Below are 23436 nucleotides of genomic sequence, written 5' to 3' on the forward strand. Positions count from 1 at the left end.
AGTGAGAAAACCATCCACCTTTACGCAGTGTTGTGGAGAGTCTCTAAGCCCAGGTGAAAGAGAACAGCATGAAGTGGTTGAGAGACAGGAGGTGGGCAAGGGTATGAGATGGAGAGGAAGAAATAAAAACACATGGGGACCCTGAGAAAGTCAGGGTATAGCAAAATACAGAGGGGAAACAATGTTGCTTTCTACTTCCACACAGTAAATTCTCCCATTTGATGAGTATTCAAGTTAGTGCTGTTAAAGATTTTTCTTTAACTTTTTATTATGGAACTTTCAAACATAAACAAAAGTAGAGAGAAACATACAGGGTGAGGCAAAAGTAGGTTCACATATAATGAACCCCATGGACCAACTTTAAGAAAAAAAGTCTGGCTTTACTCTCAGTGCCCACCCCTGGATTATTTGGAAGCCAATCTAAAGTATCCTATCTTTTCATCATAAATATTTAAGAGTATATCTCTGAAAGATAAGGACTCTGAAACACACACACACACACACACACACACACACACACACACACACAATACTAGTATGTCTACAAAAAAGTAATTCAAATAGTTTTAAAGCTATTTTGCAGCTGTAGGCATATGCAGAATGAGGTCAAGTCCTCATTTATGCTTTTGTCCCTTATCTCACAGTTCTTATCACTCTCCCAGTATATCATCAGTTGTGTGAATAGTTGCCTCTCCACTGACTAAGTTCCTTGAGGGCAGAGTGTTTTGTTCTATAATATATCCTCAGACCTATGCCCAGAACCTGATGCACAGCAAACACTCATATTTGTAGAATGAATAATGTGCACCTTCATATAGGTGATGGTGTCCCCCTTTAATACTTAACTCAGAGTCTGGCTAAAATCAGACAGACAAACAGACCTATCCATCAGCCTAGAGGCCCACCATATTGCCTAATACAGCTGATGGGTTCTTGACATCATCAACACAGCATTGAGTTAGCACTCACTTGCATCTGGATTTCATCTAGATAGCGGTTCCTATATATCAAAATTTATTAACTCAGGAACAGGAACAGATAACGGAAGTAGAGAAACGTAAGACATGCATGAAGCACAGCATAAATATTAACCAACAAAACATGAATGAAATAGACAGTAAGGTCCTTTTACATGCTTAGAAAAACATTTAGGATGGAAATTGTACCAACTACCATTTGCAAAACTAATCAGGCTTACACAGGGAGGTTGGCTTATGGATCTCAGCTTATGTTTGCTTTTCTCATAATTGATCCAAAATTATAGTATTTAAGTCTGACCTACACAAAAAAGTAAAATGAAAACTTAAATTCCCAGACTCTTACATAACAATAAGTATACCCTGTAAGAATATGCTGTGCCAACAGAGTGCAGTTAGTCCACATGGATTACTAGGATGGGAAGCAGCTGTGCCCTGCAGTTTTGGTCAGGGGTAAAGTAGCAGAAAGACTTACTTTCAGCTAGTTTTGTGGGCTTGAGAGTATTAGCACTGGGCAGCTTGTCTGATACAGAGCCTAAAATTACCCATTTCCTTTCCCCATTCCTTGCTTCAGTCTTCATCTTTCAGAATTTATTATCACTTTTGAATACCTTGTAGGTGATCTTTCTGAAAGCTGACAAAGTCTGGGATATGATTCCAGATTTCTTCAGAATTAAAACAGCATGTGGTATGTTTTGGGTGCAACGTGGTTGTGCCAGAGGTAGCCCTATGTGAGCTAATTCCAATCTCTCTACTAAGACCAACTTCCTGGCTCCTTCCTTGGTGTGTGTGTGTGTGTGTGTGTGTGTGTGTGTGAATGTGTGCGTGAATGTGTGCGTGAAGTGAGTATGTGTGTGAAACGAGTGTGTGTGTATATGTCTGTAAGTGTATGTGTAAAATGAGTGTGAGTTTGTGTGTGTGTGTGTGTGTGTGTGTGTGTGTGTGTGTGTGTATTTTCCCCCTGCTAAGGATAAGCTATGGCTACAATTTTTTTGCTAATCTTTCTTCTTTGGGGAAAAGCATATTGACCTCCTAGGTATGCAGTGGTAGGTAGCATATCCAGTAATATTCATTGTGCCCAGCTTCTCTCCACCTTGATACTTGAAACATAACATCTAATGAAAATGTATAGAGAGGTTTAAGAGATTGCCAAAAACTAAACATGAGAAGTGTTGTTAGGAGGTCAAGTCCTATACACATATTTGTTTTTGTTCTTCAGAACAGAGAGTAAATTTAGAAGGGCACCTTGGCATGTCACCTCAGGAAACAAGGATTCAGATATTATTTAACTTTCAGGAATTTCTCTTTTGATAGTGTTTTTTCAAAGTGTTATGTAACAGCTTTTATTGAGTGCCACTGTGTGCCAGGCATTGCGTTAGGTACTGCAGATTCAGAGAAAAAATAAGACATATTTCTCCTCCCAGAGGTATAGAAGCGAATATCAGAGTGTATCACATGCAGTAAACATTTTTTATTAAATTTTTGGCTCAGTTAAAAACACACACATATGCATTTGTGTATCCTGTATTTCAGTGTATTAAAGCTTATTTCTTATTGTAGAAAATAAAGTTTGAAAACATCATGACAGATGGAAACAAACATAGCTATTAAAGGCAATAAAGTGTATAGGTTCTATAGCAGATATTTGTGGAAGACAGTGAAGGGGTGTGGTCAGGTTACTGGAGAGGTCAAGCAAGATTCCTTAGGAGGTGGCCTTCGAGCTGGGTCTTGAAACCTGAGTTGGCGATAACTAACCCAGCTGGGTGTTAGGGCAGGGATTGCAAATCTTCCCTGTGGCAGTCTAGGCCTAACCTTATGTGATTCTGGTAAGTACTCTATCCTGCGATGGATGGATTCTCCCTAGAGGTTGGCCTGCCAGGAAGGAACAGAGACCATTCATTCTCACTGCAGCCCAAGGTGAGAAAAATATACTTTAGACAACAGCTTCAGCTATACACCTGGGACCCATACCTCCAACTTTGCACACATGCGCACACACTAATGCAATTACATGCAGCAGTTTAGAAGACGGTGCTGTGTTCTAGTGTCAGCACCCGTTACATTTATAGAAACTTCTAAGAATATGTAATCAAATTAGTGTATTATGAATATGACGCTATAAAAACCTAAGAAAAGCTCTCTTGGTGAATGAACTTCTATGTGTGATTAGTTTAAGATGCTGCATTTTTAATGATTTGGAGTCTTATTTTTATTTTGGTCATTCATTTCAGTTTATCTTGAATACTATTATACGCTAGGTACCCTGCTAGCCGCTGTACATAGAAAGATGAGAAAGACCCAGCCATTCCCTAAAAGAGCGTAGAGGCTGGTGGGGAGACAGGGCAGGTAGTAAGTGCTCTGATAGTGATGGTGTGAAGTAACAACGGAAGACAGACCTGGGGAATCAGAACAGCTTCCCAGAGCAGCTGATCATCGATTTGAGTCTTGACGAGTACGAGTATGTGGGAGTTAGTAGACAGAGAGGCAGGGAAAGGCTCTAATGTGACAAGGACCTGTGTGGGAGCTCCGGGCACAGGCACGTGATGCTCGGGGAACCCCTCGTGCATGGCAGGCCACAGCAGAGGCAAATGATGAACAACAGTAAAAAGGAGCACTGTACTGGGAGGGAGGGATTTCAAAGCCACAATATTAAAATACAATTATCCTATTAAAATTGCATCAGCAATTTCAGAAAACTCTTGTATTTCCCATAGCAGCACATTAATTACAACATTCTTTGGGCCTGAACTATTAACTTAGTCAACCAAATATACGTCCTTGGCCTTACAAAGCAACTAGGAGCCTCCACATGAACTGACTCGCTGCCGGCATCGAGGCACGTCTTTGGGATATAGCAACAGTGTGAGAGCCAACTGTGCACATTTCTTTCTAACTCAGCGTTAGCGAACTCATTGTTGGCAGCTTGAAACCCATCATGGTATTTACACCACAGAAATGAGCAAATACTACAAAGCATGACTTTCTTTTTTGTCCTGGAGGGCGACGTGTCAACAATTTGCCAGCATGCCACTGGACATTCTCTTCCTTTTATACTCCTAGCTGAGACATCACCCCTTGCCTTTTGCTTTTCTCCTCAAAGGCAGCCTGGAGAAGCCATGACATGCCTCTTCACTCTGTTCTGTGTCCTTCCCATGAAGTGTTTGAATTTGATTACCTTCCGTTATACCAGTGGTTCTCAACCTTCTGGCCCTTTAAATACAGTTCCTCATGTTGTGACCCCAACCATAAAATTATCTTCGTTGCTACTTCATAACTATAATGTTGCTACTGTTATGAATCGTAACGTAAATATCTGATATGCAGGATGGTCTTAGGCGACCCCTGTGAAAGGGTCATTCGACCGCCAAAGGGGTTGCGACCCACAGGTTGAGAACCGCTGTGTTATACCCTTTCTGAAGTTTGCCACAGCTCTAGCAGTAGAGGAATGGAACTAAAAGACCGATGCACATGATATCAGCTGCTGTGTTTTTTGCCCCCTTTGATTTCAGGCTGAAGGAGATCCAAATGAGTGAGTATGATGCCACAACTTACGAAAGGTTCTCAGGTGCTGTCCGAAGGCAGGTGCACTCCCTCCGGATCATCCTGGATAATTTACAGGTAATCTTCCATTTATGGGCCAAGAAAATAATCTGGGCCTAAAGCTGAACTGATCCCAGAACTATTGGAGAAAATTATCCAAACCCTAATCAACCAATCAGGAAAAAATTAATGCCAAAATGTTTGCATAAAGCTGTAGGCCATTCCATGGCTTCTTAGTTGAGTTCTCCAAGGAAAAAGAGTTGATCTCACTTTCCCCTTGTCCAGGAATCAGTAACTTGACCAGCAACCCCAGAAGACATCATACATCCTGATTCCCCACATAGAAGACCTGTGTGTACCTCACTTCTACTAGGAATTCACAGATAGAACTCTCTTTCTAGAAATCACTTCACTGGCATTGACTGGAGAGACAGAGGAGCATTTTGGATCATCCACACTATACTTCTCTATGCCTCCTGGCTTCACCTACCCTGGCCCTCCCCTTGCTCCCATATTGCCTACTGTTTTTGCACTTTACAAATTGGTTGCCCCAGAACTATTGCTATTTCCCCTAAATATTGCTATTTCAACATTGCTATTTTCCCTAAAAATATCAATTAAGGTGCTTCAATATTTCCTAAGCAAAGATATTTGGACATTTCAGGGGAAAGGGGCGGGGTTGGGAGCTTCTCCATGACATGCTTCTCCACTCTACTCTGGAACCTTCTTTGTCCTTTCCATGCAATGTTTGAAGTCACTTACCTTCAGTTATACCCTTTTCCTCTTTGGTTCTTGTTTGTAATTGTTCTTTATGGGGAGGGAGTGTTTTTTTATTATTTGCTAAGTATTGGAGGTTAGAAGTTCTCTGATGCAGTTTTAATCCACCATCTTAACTCAAAATCCTGGGAAAGCCTCATTTTTAAAAAAAGATCTAAACTGCATCAGGAGATTAGAAAAAATTCTATCATTTCCAAGAGGAAATGAAGAGAAAAGATCTTTATAATTAACTAAATTCCTAATTTCAAACTCTGGGGACTGTAAGAATTAAGACATTTGCTTTTTTAAGAAAATCCATATGCATACAGTTATTTAGGATAAAACGGCATAAGGTTTTGTATAAACTGTGTGAAGACATGAACTATGTATACAATCGAATGGTTGAATTTTCTTCTATAGTCACCTACGTGACAAGTGTTATTGTTCTGGGCTTGAGGGCAACCGCTAGGTGGGCTCTGAGCACCAGGGCAAGACAATAGATAAATAAGAGGCAAAATGATGAGGGTATTGGGGCATGGTGCTTGTTCTAAGACTGAAAAATGAATGTGGTTCGTTCATTCATTTCTTAAGTTCTTCATGCACAACAGGCATTGGGGCTAGAAAAATAAAATGTAGGCCCTGCCTTCAAAGAAGGAACTTAAGGAAGACAAATAAGCAAATGTCTTCCTCAATTCTGCAGAGAGGCATGCGCACATGCTGTGGGATGAATGAGGAAAGCCTTCTTGGAGAATGTCATGCTTCAGTTCACTCTTGAAAGATGCTAAGGAATTTCCCAAGTGCTTGAGAGTCGGAACATTCCAGACAAGGCACAGTGTGTGCGAGTGCAGGTTGTTCAGGGTGACTAAGGAGACGTGTGTTAGGTGGGAGGTAGTGGCAGGGGAGAAGGCTGGTGAAGTCGTGGGGACCAGATCGTGAATAGCCCTGGATGCTGTGAGAACAGGCAAATTACATTGGGTTTTACCCTGTGGACAAATGGGCCATTAGAGGATTCACAGTATTAGAAAGGGAAGCAGGAATACATTTTTAATTGAGGGGATCAGAATCCTCATCTGGTATTAGTAAATGTCTAGATTGGCATTTATTGGGTACCATGCTACAGTTACTTTTACAAACATCATCCCCAGATCAACCCTTTTAAATAGGTGATTGCATTTACAAGATCAGCCACAGGAAGAGAAGTCAGACCTAACACTGTGACTTCCTATAGCAGACGGAGAGTTAACAGTCAGGAAGGCCTTCTGCTAAACATACAGGGATGAGAACCATGTGAGAAAACAGTGTCCAGTTCTGCTTTCAGAGAGATGAAAGAAAACTGGAATGGACTCAAGAAAAAGCAACCAATAAGATTAAATAGATAGCAAACAAGAAGCTGGCACTGATAAAAATATGTAAAGGGATTGAGGTTAATAACTTTCTGAATATTAAATAGAGTTAACTATTTCAGGAAGGTATTTATTCCCTTCTTTCCTAGAAATTTGAGAAAGAAAACATAGGCTTCAATAATAGCAAGAAAGAGTTCAATATATAAGAAAGGGAATAAAAGAGATTTAATTCTTGAAAGAGTATCTAAGATGCATCTAGAAATCTTTACAAATAAACTAGTGATCATTTTAATAATACTAAGCATTTATTGAGCAGTTACCATGTGCCAGTCCTCATGTATAAGAATCATCATCATCATCACCATCATCATCATCATCAATTTGTTGCTAATAGTGCCAGCTTTGGAGCTGGATGGCCTGGGTTCTGTAAAATGGGAATTACAAAGAAAAGGGCAACTAGGAAGATGTATTCAGAAAATATGTGTGAACCATTTCAAACAGTGCCTAGCATATAGCATTCTCTACAGAATTAGCTTCGTCATAATGCTTATTATACTCCCTAGTATTCATTAGCATGGACTGCCAGGCAGGCACCCAGTCAGGTACTTTACAGTCATTGTGCCCGTTAATCCTTACAATAACTGGTAATGGCTATTTTCTACATTTGATAGATAAGGAAACTGAAACATAGTCATCTCAATTCTCACCGTCTTATGAAATATAGATACTTTGTTCCCAGTTTATAATGAGGGAGTTGAGGATGAGAAAGACTTAACTAGTGAAACAAGTGACTGAGCCCAAAGCTCAGGTCCTTTTTATCTGCTAGGTCTGTATTATCTTCCAACTCTACAATTCTGTAAAAAGTATAATTCTTGCATACACTCATAAGACATTTTGTATCGTTATCCAGGTGCCAACATAGCCATTTCAAGTGTTTTTATTTTTAATCCACAGAGGTGTTATTCTCAGGTAGGCCATCCAGGCCTCAATTTAGAGAGAGAGTATTTGTTAAAAACACAGTACTGGCCAGAACAGACAGGGCCTCATCTGGAATATGAATCTTTAGATTGTAACCAAAATGAGAAGGTTTTGACTTGGTCCCATTTTTGCCATCTTCTGCCAGCCCTGTGTGTCTCTGATCGACTAATCACTTCCAGCTGTTTGGGGTTGCTGTAATCCCAGTAACCATGGATGTTTCCTTGGTGACCAGTACAAAGTCTGGCCAGGCACTAGTAAGTCATCACTGGAGATGACTTTCCAAAGCACAGCGTCAGGCCCACGCAGTGACCGGGGGCTGGAACAGGAAACGTTGTTCCACCCAGTGACCATCTGCTTCAACACATGCCTCTGTTGCAGTACCTCATTCTTCTCAATTAAGAAAGCTCTCACCAGTGGCCTTCCTTTGCTTCTTGACTGGATTCTCTATGGAATATCAGAGGCTTGGTTATTGGACCTTTTATGAATCAGCAGCAAGAATTTTCTCAGAATAGTAGAGTCTATAATAATTTCTTATACTTGATTCAGAATCTAAATGTCTAATTCCAGCATTCCCTAACAAAATAAAATGTCCATTCCTACAAAAAGCCATGTCATTTCTTCAGTGTTTTTCTGATCTAGTCAGTAATTTCATTCTCAGGCTAAACTAAATTATCCTTTCTCTGATTGCTTTGGCTAGCATGATAGCACCAGGAACCAACAATTATGTTTCTTGCTTTTCCTTTTGTGCTTCACAATGAGCTTGTGTTCAGATAAAAGGTGTTTTTGAACACTGACATGTGACCTACACTGTTCATGGGCCTGAGGGCACAAAGATTAGTAAGATATTATCCCTGACCTCAAGAAGGTTATAGTCTCGAGGGTGGGGAAGATGGGCACCTAGACAGAGTATTTGTTAAATATGGTAGGTGTCCAGGTTGAGGGATGCATAGAATGCAGTGCAAGTCCAGAGGAAAGGGAGGCTAGGATAGATTTTGAAGGAAAGGATACATGAACTGAGTCTTGAAGGGCACATGAGGGTGGAAACAGTGCCTTAATAGTGGACACAGCATAGGCAAAGGTATGACACTGTGGTCTCAGGTTTGAGCTGATAGCCCATCGCGTATGTGAGCAGGATGCCATCCAGTGTGGGTGCCAGTCAAGGAACTTCGACTTTATTCTAAATACTCACTTTGCTAATATGTAAAGAATGGAAAGCATTTCCCCATTTCTTTATTTAGTCTCCAATAACTGTGTCTCATCTTATAGACACTTATTGAATACTTTGCCTAATGGTTCTTGCCTTTGACAACTGACCTAGGGAAGAAATCACAAGTGTAGCTAAAAGAAGACACAATATGGTAAATACCACAGAAAGGTTTTAAACAAAGTGCTATGATTAAGTAGACATGTGAACAAGCAATTTCTAAGCTGGACAGTTGGGGAGAAACTCACAAAGGACGTGTCGTTTGAGCTGGACCGTGAAGGATGAGCATCAGTTGAGGTGGCCAGAATTTTTTTCAATTGATCATGGATGAATACTTTTATAAAATAAAATAGAAATGAATTACTGAAAAAAATGATATAAAAATAACATACAAAATACAAGCCCATATTATTTAATACCAGATTCAACAAACATAAAACTGTGTTGTCAAATTGTCATACAAGTTTCTAAATGCTTACTGTCAATTTCTGTTACTTATTTAATCATGGACCAGTAACAAGTGTCCACACACCAAAGGCAGTGTGGATGACTCTGGTCTAGATAGAAGAAACGTGTAAGCAGAGGACTGAGACTTAAATAAGGCTGCTTGGAGAAGGGACAACTGTCCAAGTGACTAGAGTTTTGGATGGGCGTGGGGGCATAGTAGGTAATGGGAGAGAAGACTAGAGAGAAGGTGACTCCCCATCGATGTCTGTATTTGTACGGTCATCTGTATAAAGGGACAGCCAAAGTCAAGAGAGATATGTTGACTAAGGTGAGAGTACAAAGCCAAGATAGAGGAAAGGTGAAGACAAACATGTCTGGGAACACCTGCCTCTCGAGAAAGCAGTGAAATTCCAGTTCCTCCTTAGCACGTGAATGGCTCGTCGCTCAGCACATGGCATCAGTGGCCATGAGCGGACAACTTCAGCTGAGCACAGGCTAGAAATATAGTCCTGGCTTCTAGGCTGTTTGAGCACAGGCATCTAATTCCATCTTTGTTGGATGACCATTAAAATTATTAAAACAGTAAAAAGCTGTAAACAGTGAAAAACCCATATGATAAGAGAAATTAGGGAAGAGTACCGGTGACGTACAAGAAGCTAAAGAAGTTTCACTAAATATAATGTAATGAGCCCCATAAGAATGACAGCAAGAAAGACAGCTCGAAACCTTCCTCAGAAATAGCATTACCAGCGAGAAAGTGCATGAGACCAATGGGATCACATTAACATCCCTGACTTGGAGCGGCAGGGAGTCAAGAGAGAGCCTGGAGCTGGTGAGAAGCAGGTCACTCGACCTCCATGTCATGACTGCCAAGCAGCAGCACTGAAAGCAGCAGCCTTGGGAAACAGGGGCGCGTGGGTCTAGGTTTTATGCAGTGGCTATGACAAGCAGAAAGCTGGAAGGGGAATAACACTGGGAAAGGGCCAGACCAGCCTCAGTTTACACTTGGCTGGACAACTAGGTCAGGTAAATGCCCAATGACCCACGGCAATGGCCTCACCACACAAGTAAGAAACGATGTGGAGATGAGGTTCTCACGCGGTGCTGCTCCACAGTTCCAGCTCCTCCCCCGCCGAGGCCTGAGCTAGTGGTGTAGATTTAGTTCAACTGCTAACATCAGTTTAAAATCTTCAAGGAAGAATTCTACCAAAGAGGCGAGTACGTGCAACCAAGGAGAATGTATCTAATCTGTTCCTGAATAGTTTTGTGCAGCCATCTCATCATTCAAGAAGAAGGACACCAGCAAAGGAAGTAAGATGGGATCCATGAAATCATTCTGCAGGGAGGCAGACTAGGAAGCATTCAAGATGGAGAGGACGAAGATGCTGCGGGGCTAGAATATTTCTTCAGAAAACACCAGATTTTTCGAAAACATCTGCTTTGTGTTCTCAAAATTCAAAGAATCTTGAAGTATGAGAAATAAGACATGGGTTTAAAAGGATTTGGCTCAGAAGCCAGCAGAAATAATAAAGGAGATGAATGTAATAAGGAAATGTGATAAGAAAACTAAAAATGCAATGCCAAAACTGAAATCTACATTACACGTAGAAAGAACAGATCAATTCAGTCTTAAATCTAAGTACTAGCATGAATGGAAAACTTGAATTGTTGTTCCAGATTGTGGAAAAATAAAGAGGTAAAAGCCATAAGAAAGCTGATCAATCAAAATAGAACAGAGAGCTAACAAACAGAGCCGTGAGCCTCCCCAGTAAATAGGACAGTACTTGGCACATGGTAAGTGCTCAGTGCCCGATAAATGTATGCTAAATGGACCAATGATATTCCAAAAGGACACATAACAATAATCAGAATCATAACTAAAGAAAACTGTACTGGGCTGCAGACAGGCCTGAGTCTATGGGTCAAAGAACTTTACTGAGGAGCAGGCAAATTAATGAAAGGGATAAGCACCTCGCCACAACTTTCTGGAATTTTAACATTTCAGAACAAAGAAAATATTTAAAAAACAACAACATACAAGCAGGCAAGAAAACAAGCTATTATTACAGAAAGAAAAATTAATCTTACACTAGTTCTCCCTGAAACATTGAATGCCAGAAGCTAGTGAAACACCATCTACAGGATTTGAGGGTTTGGGATGGGAGAAAAGAATTGTGACCCAAGAATTCTATACTCAGCCAAAGTACAAAGGTGACAGAAAGACATTTTCACATATTCAGAGATTTAAAATGTATGTCACTTAAGTACCCCCTTTTTTTTTTTTCACTTTTCTCCTTGTTTTCTTTTTTTTTTTCTTTTTTATTGCTTAAAGTATTACAAAGGGTATTACATATGTATCCATTTTATCCCCCCGCCCTAGACAGTCCCCTAGCCTCCCCTATCACCCAGTGTCTTATGTCCATTGGTTATGCTTATATGCATGCATACAAGTCCTTTAGTTGATCTCTTACCCCCCTACCTCCTGCCCCCCAACCCTCCCCGGCCTTCCCGCTGCAGTTTGACAATCTGTTTGAGGCAGCTCTGCCTCTGTATCTATTATTGTTCAAAAGTTTATAATGGTCTCTATTGTCCATGAATGAGTGAGATCATGTGGTATTTTTCCTTTATTGACTGGCTTATTTCACTTAGCATAATGCTCTCCAGTTCCATCCATGACGTTGCAAATGGTAAGAGTTCCTTCCTTTTTACAGCAGCATAGTATTCCATCATGTAGATGTACCACAGTTTTCTAATCCATTCATCTACTGATGGGCCCTTTTGAAAATACTTTGAACTAAATATGTATATAGACGTGCACACACACATATATGCACATATGTATAAATATTCCAGTCAATTAAGAGGGGAATCAAAATTCTTTAAGAATGGGAAACTTCGCCGAAACCGGTTTGGCTCAGTGGATAGAGCGTCGACCTGCAGACTGAAAGGTCCCAGGTTCAATTCTGGTCAAGGGCATGTACCTGGGTTGTGGGCACATCCCCAGTGGGAGGTGTGCAGGAGGCAGTGATCGATGTTTCTCTCATCAATGTTTCTAACTCTCTATCCCTCTCCCTTCCTCTCTGTAAAAAATCAATAAAATATATTTTTAAAAAAAGAAAAGAATGGGAAACTTGTGTTATAAAAGGATTAGCAGTGAGCATTGGAAACATTAAACACAAAATAGAATCAGGTCTAAATAATTGTGATAAATATGTGTGTGTGTTTTTTATTGCTTGGAGAGAAAGAGAGATTCGTTGTTTCACTTATTTATGCATTCATTGCTTCTTGCATGTGCCCTGACTGGGGATCAAACCCACAACCTTGGTGTATTGAGATGAGGCTCTAACCAAATGAGTTAGACAGCCAGGGCTTAAAGAAAACTCAAATATCAAGAGTATTGTTTTTTTAAAAGTACACAATTTAAAATATAGTGAATCATAATAATAAAAGGCCAAGAGGCATCACAACCAAAACAACCAAACGACCCAGGAGGTGCATGGAGCACCTCTCAGCCATAATGACCTAACAGCTGGTCGCTATGATGCCCACTGGGTCCCACCTCCCACCTGGCGCGCACAGGCACGGTGGGTCTGGGTCTCGCGCGATATTACGCACTGGGCCTCTAGTTTAATAATAAAAAACAGGACCTAAATTGTCACATTATCTCAAAAATTAAACAAAAATCAAGAAGTTGATATAGCCTGGCCAGCATGATTCAGTGGTTGAGCATCAACCTATGAACGAGGAGGTCACAGTTCGATTTTGGGTCAGGGCACATGCCCGGGTTGTGGGTTTGATCCCCAGTGTGGGGCATGCAGGAGGCAGCCAATCAATGCTGAATTGATGTTTCTATCTCTCTATTCCTCTTCCTTCCACCCTGAAATCAATAAAAATATGTATTTCTTAAAAGAAGTTGATATAGAGGAGAAACAAAAGGAAGCAAAAAGCGTGATAATTTATGTTATGATGAAAGAGACAAATACACTTTCATTCCTAAAAGTAATTACAGAAATAAAAGTTCAATCAGGCTTTTTAAAAACAAACATGCTGGTATTTTTAAATGTATTTCTTACACATACAACATGTTTTTATAAATATTCCTCTGATTATTGTGTGGAAAGGGGAATGTTGGGTGCAGAGTTGAAGCAGGGGGACCTGTTAGGAGCTGTCGCAGCGGTCCATGTGAGCGATGGTTGGGCTGCAGCCGTGGGCAAACTACGGCCCACGGGCCGGATCCGGCCCATTTGAAATGAATAAAACTAAAAAAAAAAGACCGTACCCTTTTATGTAATGATGTTTACTTTGAATTTATATTAGTTCACACAAACACTCCATCCATGCTTTTGTTCCGGCCCTCCCGTCCAGTTTAAGAACCCATTGTGGCCCTCGAGTCAAAAAGTTTGCCCACCCCTGGGCTAGGGACAGGCATGGCAATGGGAAGAGATGGTCAGATACTGCTGGAAGTTAAGAGGGCTCACAGGGGACTCTGTGTGAGATGTGAGAGAAGGAGTCAAAGAGGACTCCTAGGTGTGTGGCCTGAGCAGCTGAAGGAATGGAGTTTGCCTGTTGCCCTTTACTGAGATGAGGAGAGCAGGGTGAGTGGGAGCCAGGCCTCAGTTTTGAACTGTTACTATTAAGTATAACAGCCTATTACGTATACACACTGGTGGGTGTAGATTCAGCTTCTTTGACGCACAAAAGACTTAATTCTTGAAGGTTAGACATGAAATTATCTTTGTTCATAAAAACTAATTATAAAATAACAATAAATTGTCACTCAAGGTAATAGTTTAATGCCATATCAGCATCCAAGAGTAAAAATTCTTTTAACAAGAATTATCTTTATTAAATACATGGATCACTGTTTTCCCTTGCAATGAGATGTTACTTCAAGAAACAGGGAAATCTTTAAAACAGGAAGACCTATGTCTTCTCTTTTCTTGGTAGTACTATTCAGCATTTAGAGCAGTTTGCAACCTAACAGTTATTTAGTAAAATATTGTTACTATGTCAAAATATTGAGAACCACAAAGAAAAATTTTTATTGCCTCCACTGATTTATACTTTGTTATTTTATAAATATTGAACAAAAGTGTGCCTTAATCCAGCTTATTGTTTCTATTTGAATGATATAGATTAAAATCATAAAAATTATACATTGGTTGAACATGGAGAAATGTTAAAGTAATGGGAGCTAATGTTTAATAAAAGAATCATTGCTCCCAGGTATCCTCAGACATCTATTTACATTTATTCATCTATCCAACAGGTTTTTTGGGGTGTTGTGGTTTTTTTAAAATTTAAATATTTGCTTGATGAGGAAGGGGCTTTGATTTTTTTAAATATATATTTCTATTGATTTCAGAGAGGAAGGGAGAGGGAGCAAGAGATAGAAATATCAAGAATGAGAGAAAATCATTGATTGGCTGCTTCCTGCACACCCCCAACTGGGGATTGAGCCCACAACCCAGGCATGTGCCCTTGACTGGAATCAAACCTGGGACCCTTCAGCCCGCAGGCCACACTCTATCTACTGAGCCAAACTGGCTAGGGCTACCCAACAGGTTTTTATTAATAATCATCTACATGCTTTATTCTGTAGAATGTATATGATTTCTGCAAAATTGCTATTTAAGTCTTTCTAATCTCTTTATTAAAGAAATTCTGAAAGAATAATAGAAAATTGGCTTGCTTGTAGAGTACAGTGGGTCCTTGGCTTACGAGTGTCCCGACTAACGAGTTTTTTGAGATACCAGCTGTCTCTCGGCCAATTTTTTGCATTGAATTGATAGAGTAATTTGAGTTAACGAGCTCCTTAACGAGTTTGGTCACGGAACGAATTAAACTCGTAAGTCAAGGCCCCACTGTATATAGGTAAAGGAAGACTAATGTCCTCACTACTATAGATGTGTTCGTGGGTGGGTGGGTGTGTGGGGGGGGGGGGAGCAGGGGTGTGTGTGTGTGTACTTTCTGGTTAACCAGTTATTTACCAGAAAAATGAAATAACCAATACACATCATCCTCTGAGCATTTTGATTAGCCTAAGTGTTCTTTTATTATTTTAATTTTTTATTGAATTTATTGGGGTGACTGGTTAATAAAATTACATAAGTTTAAGGGGTACAATTCTATAACACATCATCTCTACACTGTATTGAGTTCACCACCCGAAGTCAAGTCCCCTTCCATCACTATTTATCCCTTTACCTTCTCCTACCTCCCTCCACCTAGCTTTACATATAATAAATCCTCATTAGTATTAACTTATTATATAACACAAAATGGACATATTTGTGAGAATACTTCATATAATAAGAATATACAGTAACATGTTTGGGCCTTTGTTATAAGTAAAACCATGTATTTACAGAACTTACTGTTTAAAGAAGTATTTTAATGAGTCCCATAAAACACACAATCCAAAATAAAAAATATTTCTATACCAGTCCTCAGTAAACTTTTAAAGAGCTCCCCCTCCAGCTCATTACCCTCAAGAGCATTCGTTCTGACAGGCTCTTCCTGTTTGGAGTTTCCAAGTTTTGGTGGGCTGGCTACATGATAGATAATAAGTTATCTGCTCATATTGATATGCAAGTTATCCTTTTTTTTAATTTCAGAGAGGAAGGGAGAGGGAGAGAGAGAGAGAGAAGCATCAATGATGAGAGAGGATCATTGATGGACTGCCTCCTGCATACCCCCTACTGGGGATCAAGCCCGCAACCCGCGCATGTGCCCTGACTGGAAATCGAACCATTGAACCTCCTGGTTCACTGGTCAGTGCTCAACCAATGAGCCACGCCAACTGGGCTATATGCAAAATATATATTTGAAAATGAACAGATGGTGCTACTATTATAAAAATGTCTTTGTGCCAGTAGTTCTGGATCAGAAGACTAGTACATACTTTAATTCTCAAAGAGAAAAACTGGCTCGTGTTCCTGAAAATCTCAGTGACAAGCAGAACTCAAAGTAATTCATTTATCCACAAATAAAAGTACAAGGAAGGGAATATATGATATGCCAACCAGAATGACTAAAAAATTTTTAAAAAAAGAAGAAGCTGTCAATATCAAATGAGGGTGAGGATGTAAGCAAATGAAACTCTCATATACTGCTCACAGGAATGTAAATTAGAAAAAAACACTTTGGAAAACTGTTTGGGAGTATCTACTAAAGCTGGTCATCTCCAGGATTTCCACCCAACAGAAATATACACATATTTCTGCTCCAAAAGTCATGTTCAGGAATACTCATGGTGGCAGTATTCATGATAGCCCCGAACTGGATGCAGCACATTTGTGCAATAGATAGATTAATTGTGACAAAATCACAGGATTGAATGTATAGCACTGAAAGAGAATAAAGTGCTTCTACGCACAACAGTGTAGGTAACTCTCACAGGAGCAATGTTGAGCCAAAGAAGCCAGACACAAATGAGTACATGTTGTATGATTCCAGTTTTATGAAGTTCAAAAACAGGCCAGCCCATCTATGGTGATTAAAATCAGAATAGGGGCTTCCCTATGGAAGTCGAAAAGAGGCCTGGCAGGCTGTGGAGCTGCAGGTGGGCACAAGGGTATATTCACATTTAAAGTTCATTGAGCTCTGTACTTAAGATTTATGTACTTTATTACAAGTATGTTATACTTAAGTTGTAAAAGTTGACCAAAAAAAAAAAAAAAGAATAAGAAAGGGGTAGCAGATATATTGGAAAAAGCATATCCCTTCCCTTACTCTCAGCCTAGATTTTACTATTTACTTTTATTGGCATACACAATGGAAACAGAGCCTTTAGCTAAAGAATGCCTTAAGGGATGATATAACAGATAGCAAAAGAAGCAACGTCAGCATAAGAAAATTAGTCCCTAAAATCTTTAGGTTTTTTACATGATGGTGGATCCCGAGACGGCAAACAAACAATATTCTAAGGGGAAAGTATTGTATAATTTTGTAACCTCCTTACTAAGAGCAATAATAGGGCCCCTAAAAAGGACCCCATTTTATCATTTTTGCTAATTATTTGCAGACACCAAAAGAATAATTCTGCAGTGCTGTTGGGCTAGTTGTTTCACAGACCTTCACTAGGACATGACTCTTGCTCTTCACCTCTCCTGCCATTTCCCCTCTGTGTCCCACAGATGCACGACCTGTTGTATGCCTTTAGTCTCCACACTGATCCTGAATGGATATCAGTAAGGCAGGATTTTGTAAACCTCTCATAAGGAGTTTATATTTGTTCCCTTTAGAGTCTTGAAGAGCCGCCTCATGATAAATTAGCTTTGAAAGTGAACTTTGTTGGCCAGTGAGATTTCTATCTCACAAACCTACTGAAGGAATTAAAGAAAAAATTATCCTGGTAAATGATAAATGCACTAGGTTAGTTTGCCAAATATAGGAATATCCAAAATAGCAAACCATAATTATTCCTGATTGCTTTATTACAGTAGGATCTCTATAAGCATATTTATAGGATATCCACTTAACAATTATATTTAGATAATACTCCTTTTTGATTGGCATAAAGCATGCAATTGTGGTATTCTTCGGCAGACTTAAATTTAAATCTTAGGAGTACAAAACAGCATCATGGAATGCATTGCTAGATATGACATTTAGTAATTGCATCACTTTTCTTATGGTAACGTGGTCATTTGTTTCTATAGTTTTACTTAGTCCATATGCTTATTAATATTTTTAGGTACTCTTCAAAAATATATATCTGTACTATAAGCATTCATCTGTTGATATAAATAATGAACTCAGCCCCTGCCGGGTAACTCAATTGTTGGAGAACCATCCCATACACCAAAAGGATACAAGTTCAATTCTGGGTCAGGGCATATACCTAGGTGTCCAGTTGGATACCCCCTTGGGGTGCATACACATATAGGAGGCAACTGATCAGTGTTCCTCTCTCACAGCTCTCTCCCCCCCCCCACCTTCTTCTCTCTCTAAAATCAGTGAGCATATCCTTGGGTGTGGAAAAAAATAATCATCATAATGAACTATTTTAAAAATTCTAATGCCCTAAGTGTTTCTAGTATAATTGTTCTTAATATTTCTTAGATCTGGCTCTACCCTGATTTGGAAAACAATATGAATTGCTAAGCAGCTGGCACAGCTGGTGAGGAGGTTTCAGGATCCCCAAACTCCAGATAATGAAATGCCTGCTGGGTCCTAGGTGTTTTGTGCTTTCTTTTGAATGTGGATGTTAGGACAGAAAGATGAGTTTGGAAAGCAAAAGCTAGTTTCCTGTAACTAATTTTCCACCAAGTCTCTCAAAATGCTTATCAATAGCAAACTAGCTTAAAATAAACTGCATTAATATGAATGTCAAAATAAACATGGAATGAACTACTTTCTAAGAAATAATTTGTTGCATTTAGCAGATAATTCACTTATTTCTATTATTGAGGAATAGGTTTACTTACTGAAAAATAAAGTTTTTAGCATCCTTAATTTATTTTTTAATATATTTTTATTGATTTCAGAGGGAAAGGTAGAGGGAGGGAGAGAGGGAGGGAGAGAGAGAGAGAGAGAGAGAGAGAGAGAGAGAGAGAGAGAGAGAGAGAGAAACATCAATGATGAGAAAGAATCATTGATCGGGTGCCTCCTGCACACCCCCTACTGGGGATCGAGCCCACAACCCAGGCAGGTGCCCTTGACCAGAATCGAACCTGGAACCCTTCAGTCCGCAGGCCAACACTCTATCCACTGAGCCAAACCAGCTAGGGTCTTAATTTATTTTTAGAAGCATATAAATTGGAGCCAATTCCCAGTTATTTGATAAAATATTGCTGTGCTTACCATTGTGGTACAATTAGCAAACGGCAAAGGGTTAAAAAAATAATGTGGAAATCCTTCTCTGAATCCAGGTGATTTTCATTACTAATTAAATATAGACTGCTACACTTCAATCACACATTCACTGACAGCAGCCCTTCATTTTGAAGATCGGACAGTTGAGACCCAGAGAATCTCATTAATTTCCCAAAGGGAGCCAAGACTAGAATTCTCATATGCTGAATCCTAATCTGACCCTTTTTCTACCATGATCCTCTCTTTGCCTTAATCACTGCATTCCTGACACAAAAATAGATTCTGCACAATAAAGTTAATGTTATATTTATAACTAGATTTTTAAAAAACAGACTTCATTTTTAGATCAATTTTAGATTCACAGAAAAATTGAGCATATAGTACAGAGAATTTATATTTATCTCCTGCCCCACACCCCCACACAGGCATAGCCTCCCACATTATCAACATACCCCAATAGAATGGGACACTTGTTACAATTGATGAGCCTAAATTGACTCATTGTCACCCAAAGTCCATAGTTTACATTATGGTTCGCTCTTGGTGGTGTACATCCTATGGACTTGGACAAATGTATAATGACGTGTATTCATCATTATAGTATCATACAGAGTATTGCACTGCCCTAAAAGTCCTCTGTGCTCCATCCATTCATCCTTCCCTCAACCCCTGGCAACCATTGATCTTTATACTGTCTCCATAATTTTTCTTTTCCCAGAATATCATATAGGTAGACTCCTACAATATGTAGCTTTTTCAGATTGGCTTCTTTCACTTAATAATATGCATTTAAGTTTCTTCCGTGTCATTTCATGGCTTGAGCAATCATTTTGTTTTAGAGCTGAATAATATTCCATTGTCAGGACTTATCCATTCGCCTGCTGAAAGGCATCTTAGTTGCTTCCAAGTTTTGACAGTTATGAATAAAGCTCTGTAAACATCTATGTGACGGTTTTTGTGTAGACATAAAGTTTCAAGGAGAACAGTTGCTGGGTTGTATGATAAGAATATGTTTGGTTTTGTAAGAAACTGCCAAACTGTCTCTGAAAGTGGCTGTAGCATTTTGCATTCCCACCAACAATGAATGAGAGTTCCTGTTGCTCCACATTCTTGCCTGCATTTGGTGTTGCAGTGTTTTGGATTTTGACCATTCTAATACATGTGTAGTGGCATCTGATTCTTATTGCAGTTCCCTAATGACACATGATGTTAAGCATCCTATATAATAAAGCGGTGATATGCAAATTGACCGTCATGCCATCACACAAGATGGCCACCCCATGTGGTCACAAGATGGCTACCCCCATGTGGTTACAAGATGGCCACCACAAGATGGCCAGCAAGGGAGGGCAGTTGGGGGCAAACAGGCCAGCAGGGGAGGGCAGTTGGGGGCGATTGGACCAGCCGGAGAGGGCAGTTGGGGGTGACCAGGCCTGCAGGGGAGGGCAATTAGGGATGACCAGGCTGGCAGGGAGTGGTTAGGGGGTAATCAGGCAGGCAGGCGAGCGGTTGGGAGCCAGCAGTCCTGGATTGTGAGAGGGATGTCCCAGATTGGAGAGGGTGTAGGCTGAGTTGAAGGACACCCCCTCCCCCCAGTGCGCAAATTTTGTGCACAGGGTCTCTAGTCCTATATAATAAAAGGCTAATATGCAAATAAACCCAACAGTGGAACAACAGGTCATTATGATGCACACTGACCACCAGAGGGCAGACGCTCAATGCAGGAGCTACCCCTTGGTGGTCAGTGCGCTCCTACAGCGGGAGCACCACTGAGCTGACCGACCCATCCAGGTGGCCAACAAGCCTGGCAGCAGCCACTCACTCCCTCTCACTCCCTCTCACTCCCTCAGTAGTCCTATAGGTCCAATCTCCAGAGAACAGGCCAGGCACTGACAAACTGGCACCACCAGCACAATCCCGACAATGCCGCTGGCCTCCTGGAAGTCAGCTTTGGGCATTGCAGCTGCTTCCCCTCCCTAGATGCTCTGCAAGGAAGAAACGATATAAAAGTGGCCACCAGGTAGCTCTCAACAGCCGGCGCGAATGTCAGTGGGACGGATCTCAATCCTGGGCCAGCAATCCTGCCTGCCCAGAGGGCTTATCATGTCTCCCCCCCCCCACCCTACTTGGGACAGGTGCCAGAGGCAGGACTCACGGCTGGCAAGTACTACTGCAGTGACACAAGCCCCTCCCAATCCGGACTGACTGGGCGCAAGCCCGCAGCAGGTGCAGCGGGGCCAGGATGAGCAGGAGCAGTAGGCAGGAGTGGCAGGTAGCATTGGACCTAGGGACCCCACCCGTGCACGGATTCGTACACTGGGCCTCTAGTCTTTTCATATGGTTCTTTGCCATCTGTATATTTTCTTTAGTAAGGTGTCTCTTCAGATCATTTCCCCATTTTTTTTATCAAGTTGTTCATTTTCTTATTGTTGAGTTTTAAGAGTTCTTTGTATATTTTGGATTAACAGTTTTTTATCAGTTATATCCTTTGGAAATATTTTCTCCCAGTCTGTGGCTTGTCTTTTTATTCTCTTGATAATTTTTTTTTTTTAGTAAGATGAAATTTGGTACATATTACATTTGGGGAGGAAAGTAATAGTTGTGTCATCAGTGTGTTGATAAAGAGGTCTCAACACTATTTTAATACTTTGTCTGTAATAGGAAGCCCCTAAAATAGATACTGGCTACCTGAAGCATGGCTTTGTATTTTCAATGACAATGCTGTCACACTGCCACCTTAGATGAAACAGTGAGATGATGATGATAATGATGATGATACCAGCTAACATAGATTGCCAGGCTCTTTCTCAACTGATTCCATGTAATAGCTCATTTAGCAAATAACTCATTAAAGTAGAAACTAGTTCTTTTCATTTTAGAAATGAAGACACTGAAATGCCTTCTGGTTAAGTAACTTGTTTGAGGTCAGATATCTGATCACGGTGAAGGGAGGATTAGAACCAGGCTGTCTGATTGTAGATAGAGCACATGACCTTTACTACTGTAGTTTGCATGAATTAAAATAATTTGGCTATTCTTCCCACTTCTTAATATAAATACAATTCCTGGGCTCCATCCCACTTCCCTATCCTTTATCATTTAACTATCATCTTAATCCACCTGGCATAGTTGCAAGTTATTGTGGGAAAATATTGTGTGGAAATACCATTAGACTTCTAAATATAGATGGTCATTGAGACGTGGGGCACAGAATGTTCACTACTGTTGTTGTCGGCCGTTCCCATTCGCACTATAAGTCACAGAGAACTTGAGTAACAATTTATTTTCCAAAAGGAAGAGTTCTGAAGATCGCATTTTCCCTGTGCTTGCAGACAATGCTAACAAGTTCGAACTGATTGTTCTGCTACCTAATGAATTTTCTAGGAGTACAGTGACCAAAAGTCTGTAAGAAATGCGTCATGCCCTGGCCGGTTTGGCTCAGTGGATAGAGCGTCGGCCTGCGGACTGAAAGGTTCCAGGTTCAATTCCAGTCAAGGGCATGTACCTTAGTTGCAGGCACATACCCAGTGGGGAGTGTGCAGGAGGCAGCTGATCGATGTTTCTCTCTCATCGATGTTTCTAATTCTCTATCCCTCTCCCTTCCTCTCTGTAAAAAAATCAATAAAATATATTTTAAAAAGAAGAAAGAAATGCGTCACTATTGCATTTCCAGATATTGTATATTTCTCAAGGGGTTCATTTGCATACTGTTTTCCCATTAGATGTGCTCTGGGTTCATTTTATCATTCCATTTGTTAAAACAATGAAAAAGGAAACAATCCACACAAAGGGCATTTCTTTGTCAGCAGACCAGGAATTGATTCATTTATGAAACTCTTCATGCAGAAGCATTGCTTATTGAAAAGATTCCGAGTGTGTTTCCTGTTATTCACACATAAAGTGTGTCAGGGGCCCTGCAGAACTAATTAAAATAAGGATTTGTGTGTGTGTCATTGTAGGCTAGAGGTAAAGAAAGACAGTGGCTCAGACACCAAGCTACTGGAGAACTCGATGATGCCAAGATCATTGATGGGCTGACTGGAGAGAAAACCATCTACAGACGCCGGGGTGATCTGGAGCCACAAGTAAGTGACAGTGATCGAGTTGCCTCTGATCCACAGAGCTTGGCCTTCTCTATAGACAGCAGCTTTCTTGAGTTGCTGTCCTTGTCAAAACACCACAAACCCTGGATATGGCAACCAAGGAAATTGTATTAAAAAATAAGGAAAAAAATTAATATTTTACTATTTATGATATGATTCAAGATCCCAGCATGAGTCAAGAAATACCAGACAAGCATACTCGAGTTGAGTAATTTAAGAACAGTTAATAAGACTATTTACAACAAAAGTAAGGGTCGGGTTTAGGAAAT

At 40.3% G+C, this 23436-nt stretch overlaps 1 protein-coding gene across 1 annotated transcript in view; it reads left to right on the forward strand.

Moving 5' to 3' along the window:
* VWA8 (von Willebrand factor A domain containing 8) overlaps positions 1-23436 on the forward strand; it is a 411100-nt gene that overhangs the window by 364357 nt on the left and 23307 nt on the right. Inside the window, exons 40-41 of the mRNA XM_059684720.1 lie at positions 4487-4595; positions 23024-23149. Coding sequence (XP_059540703.1) covers positions 4487-4595; positions 23024-23149 — 235 coding nt within the window. The remainder of the gene's footprint in view (positions 1-4486; positions 4596-23023; positions 23150-23436) is intronic.

Source organism: Myotis daubentonii, chromosome 2 (assembly GCF_963259705.1).
Source record: "Myotis daubentonii chromosome 2, mMyoDau2.1, whole genome shotgun sequence".
Lineage (NCBI taxonomy): Eukaryota > Metazoa > Chordata > Mammalia > Chiroptera > Vespertilionidae > Myotis > Myotis daubentonii.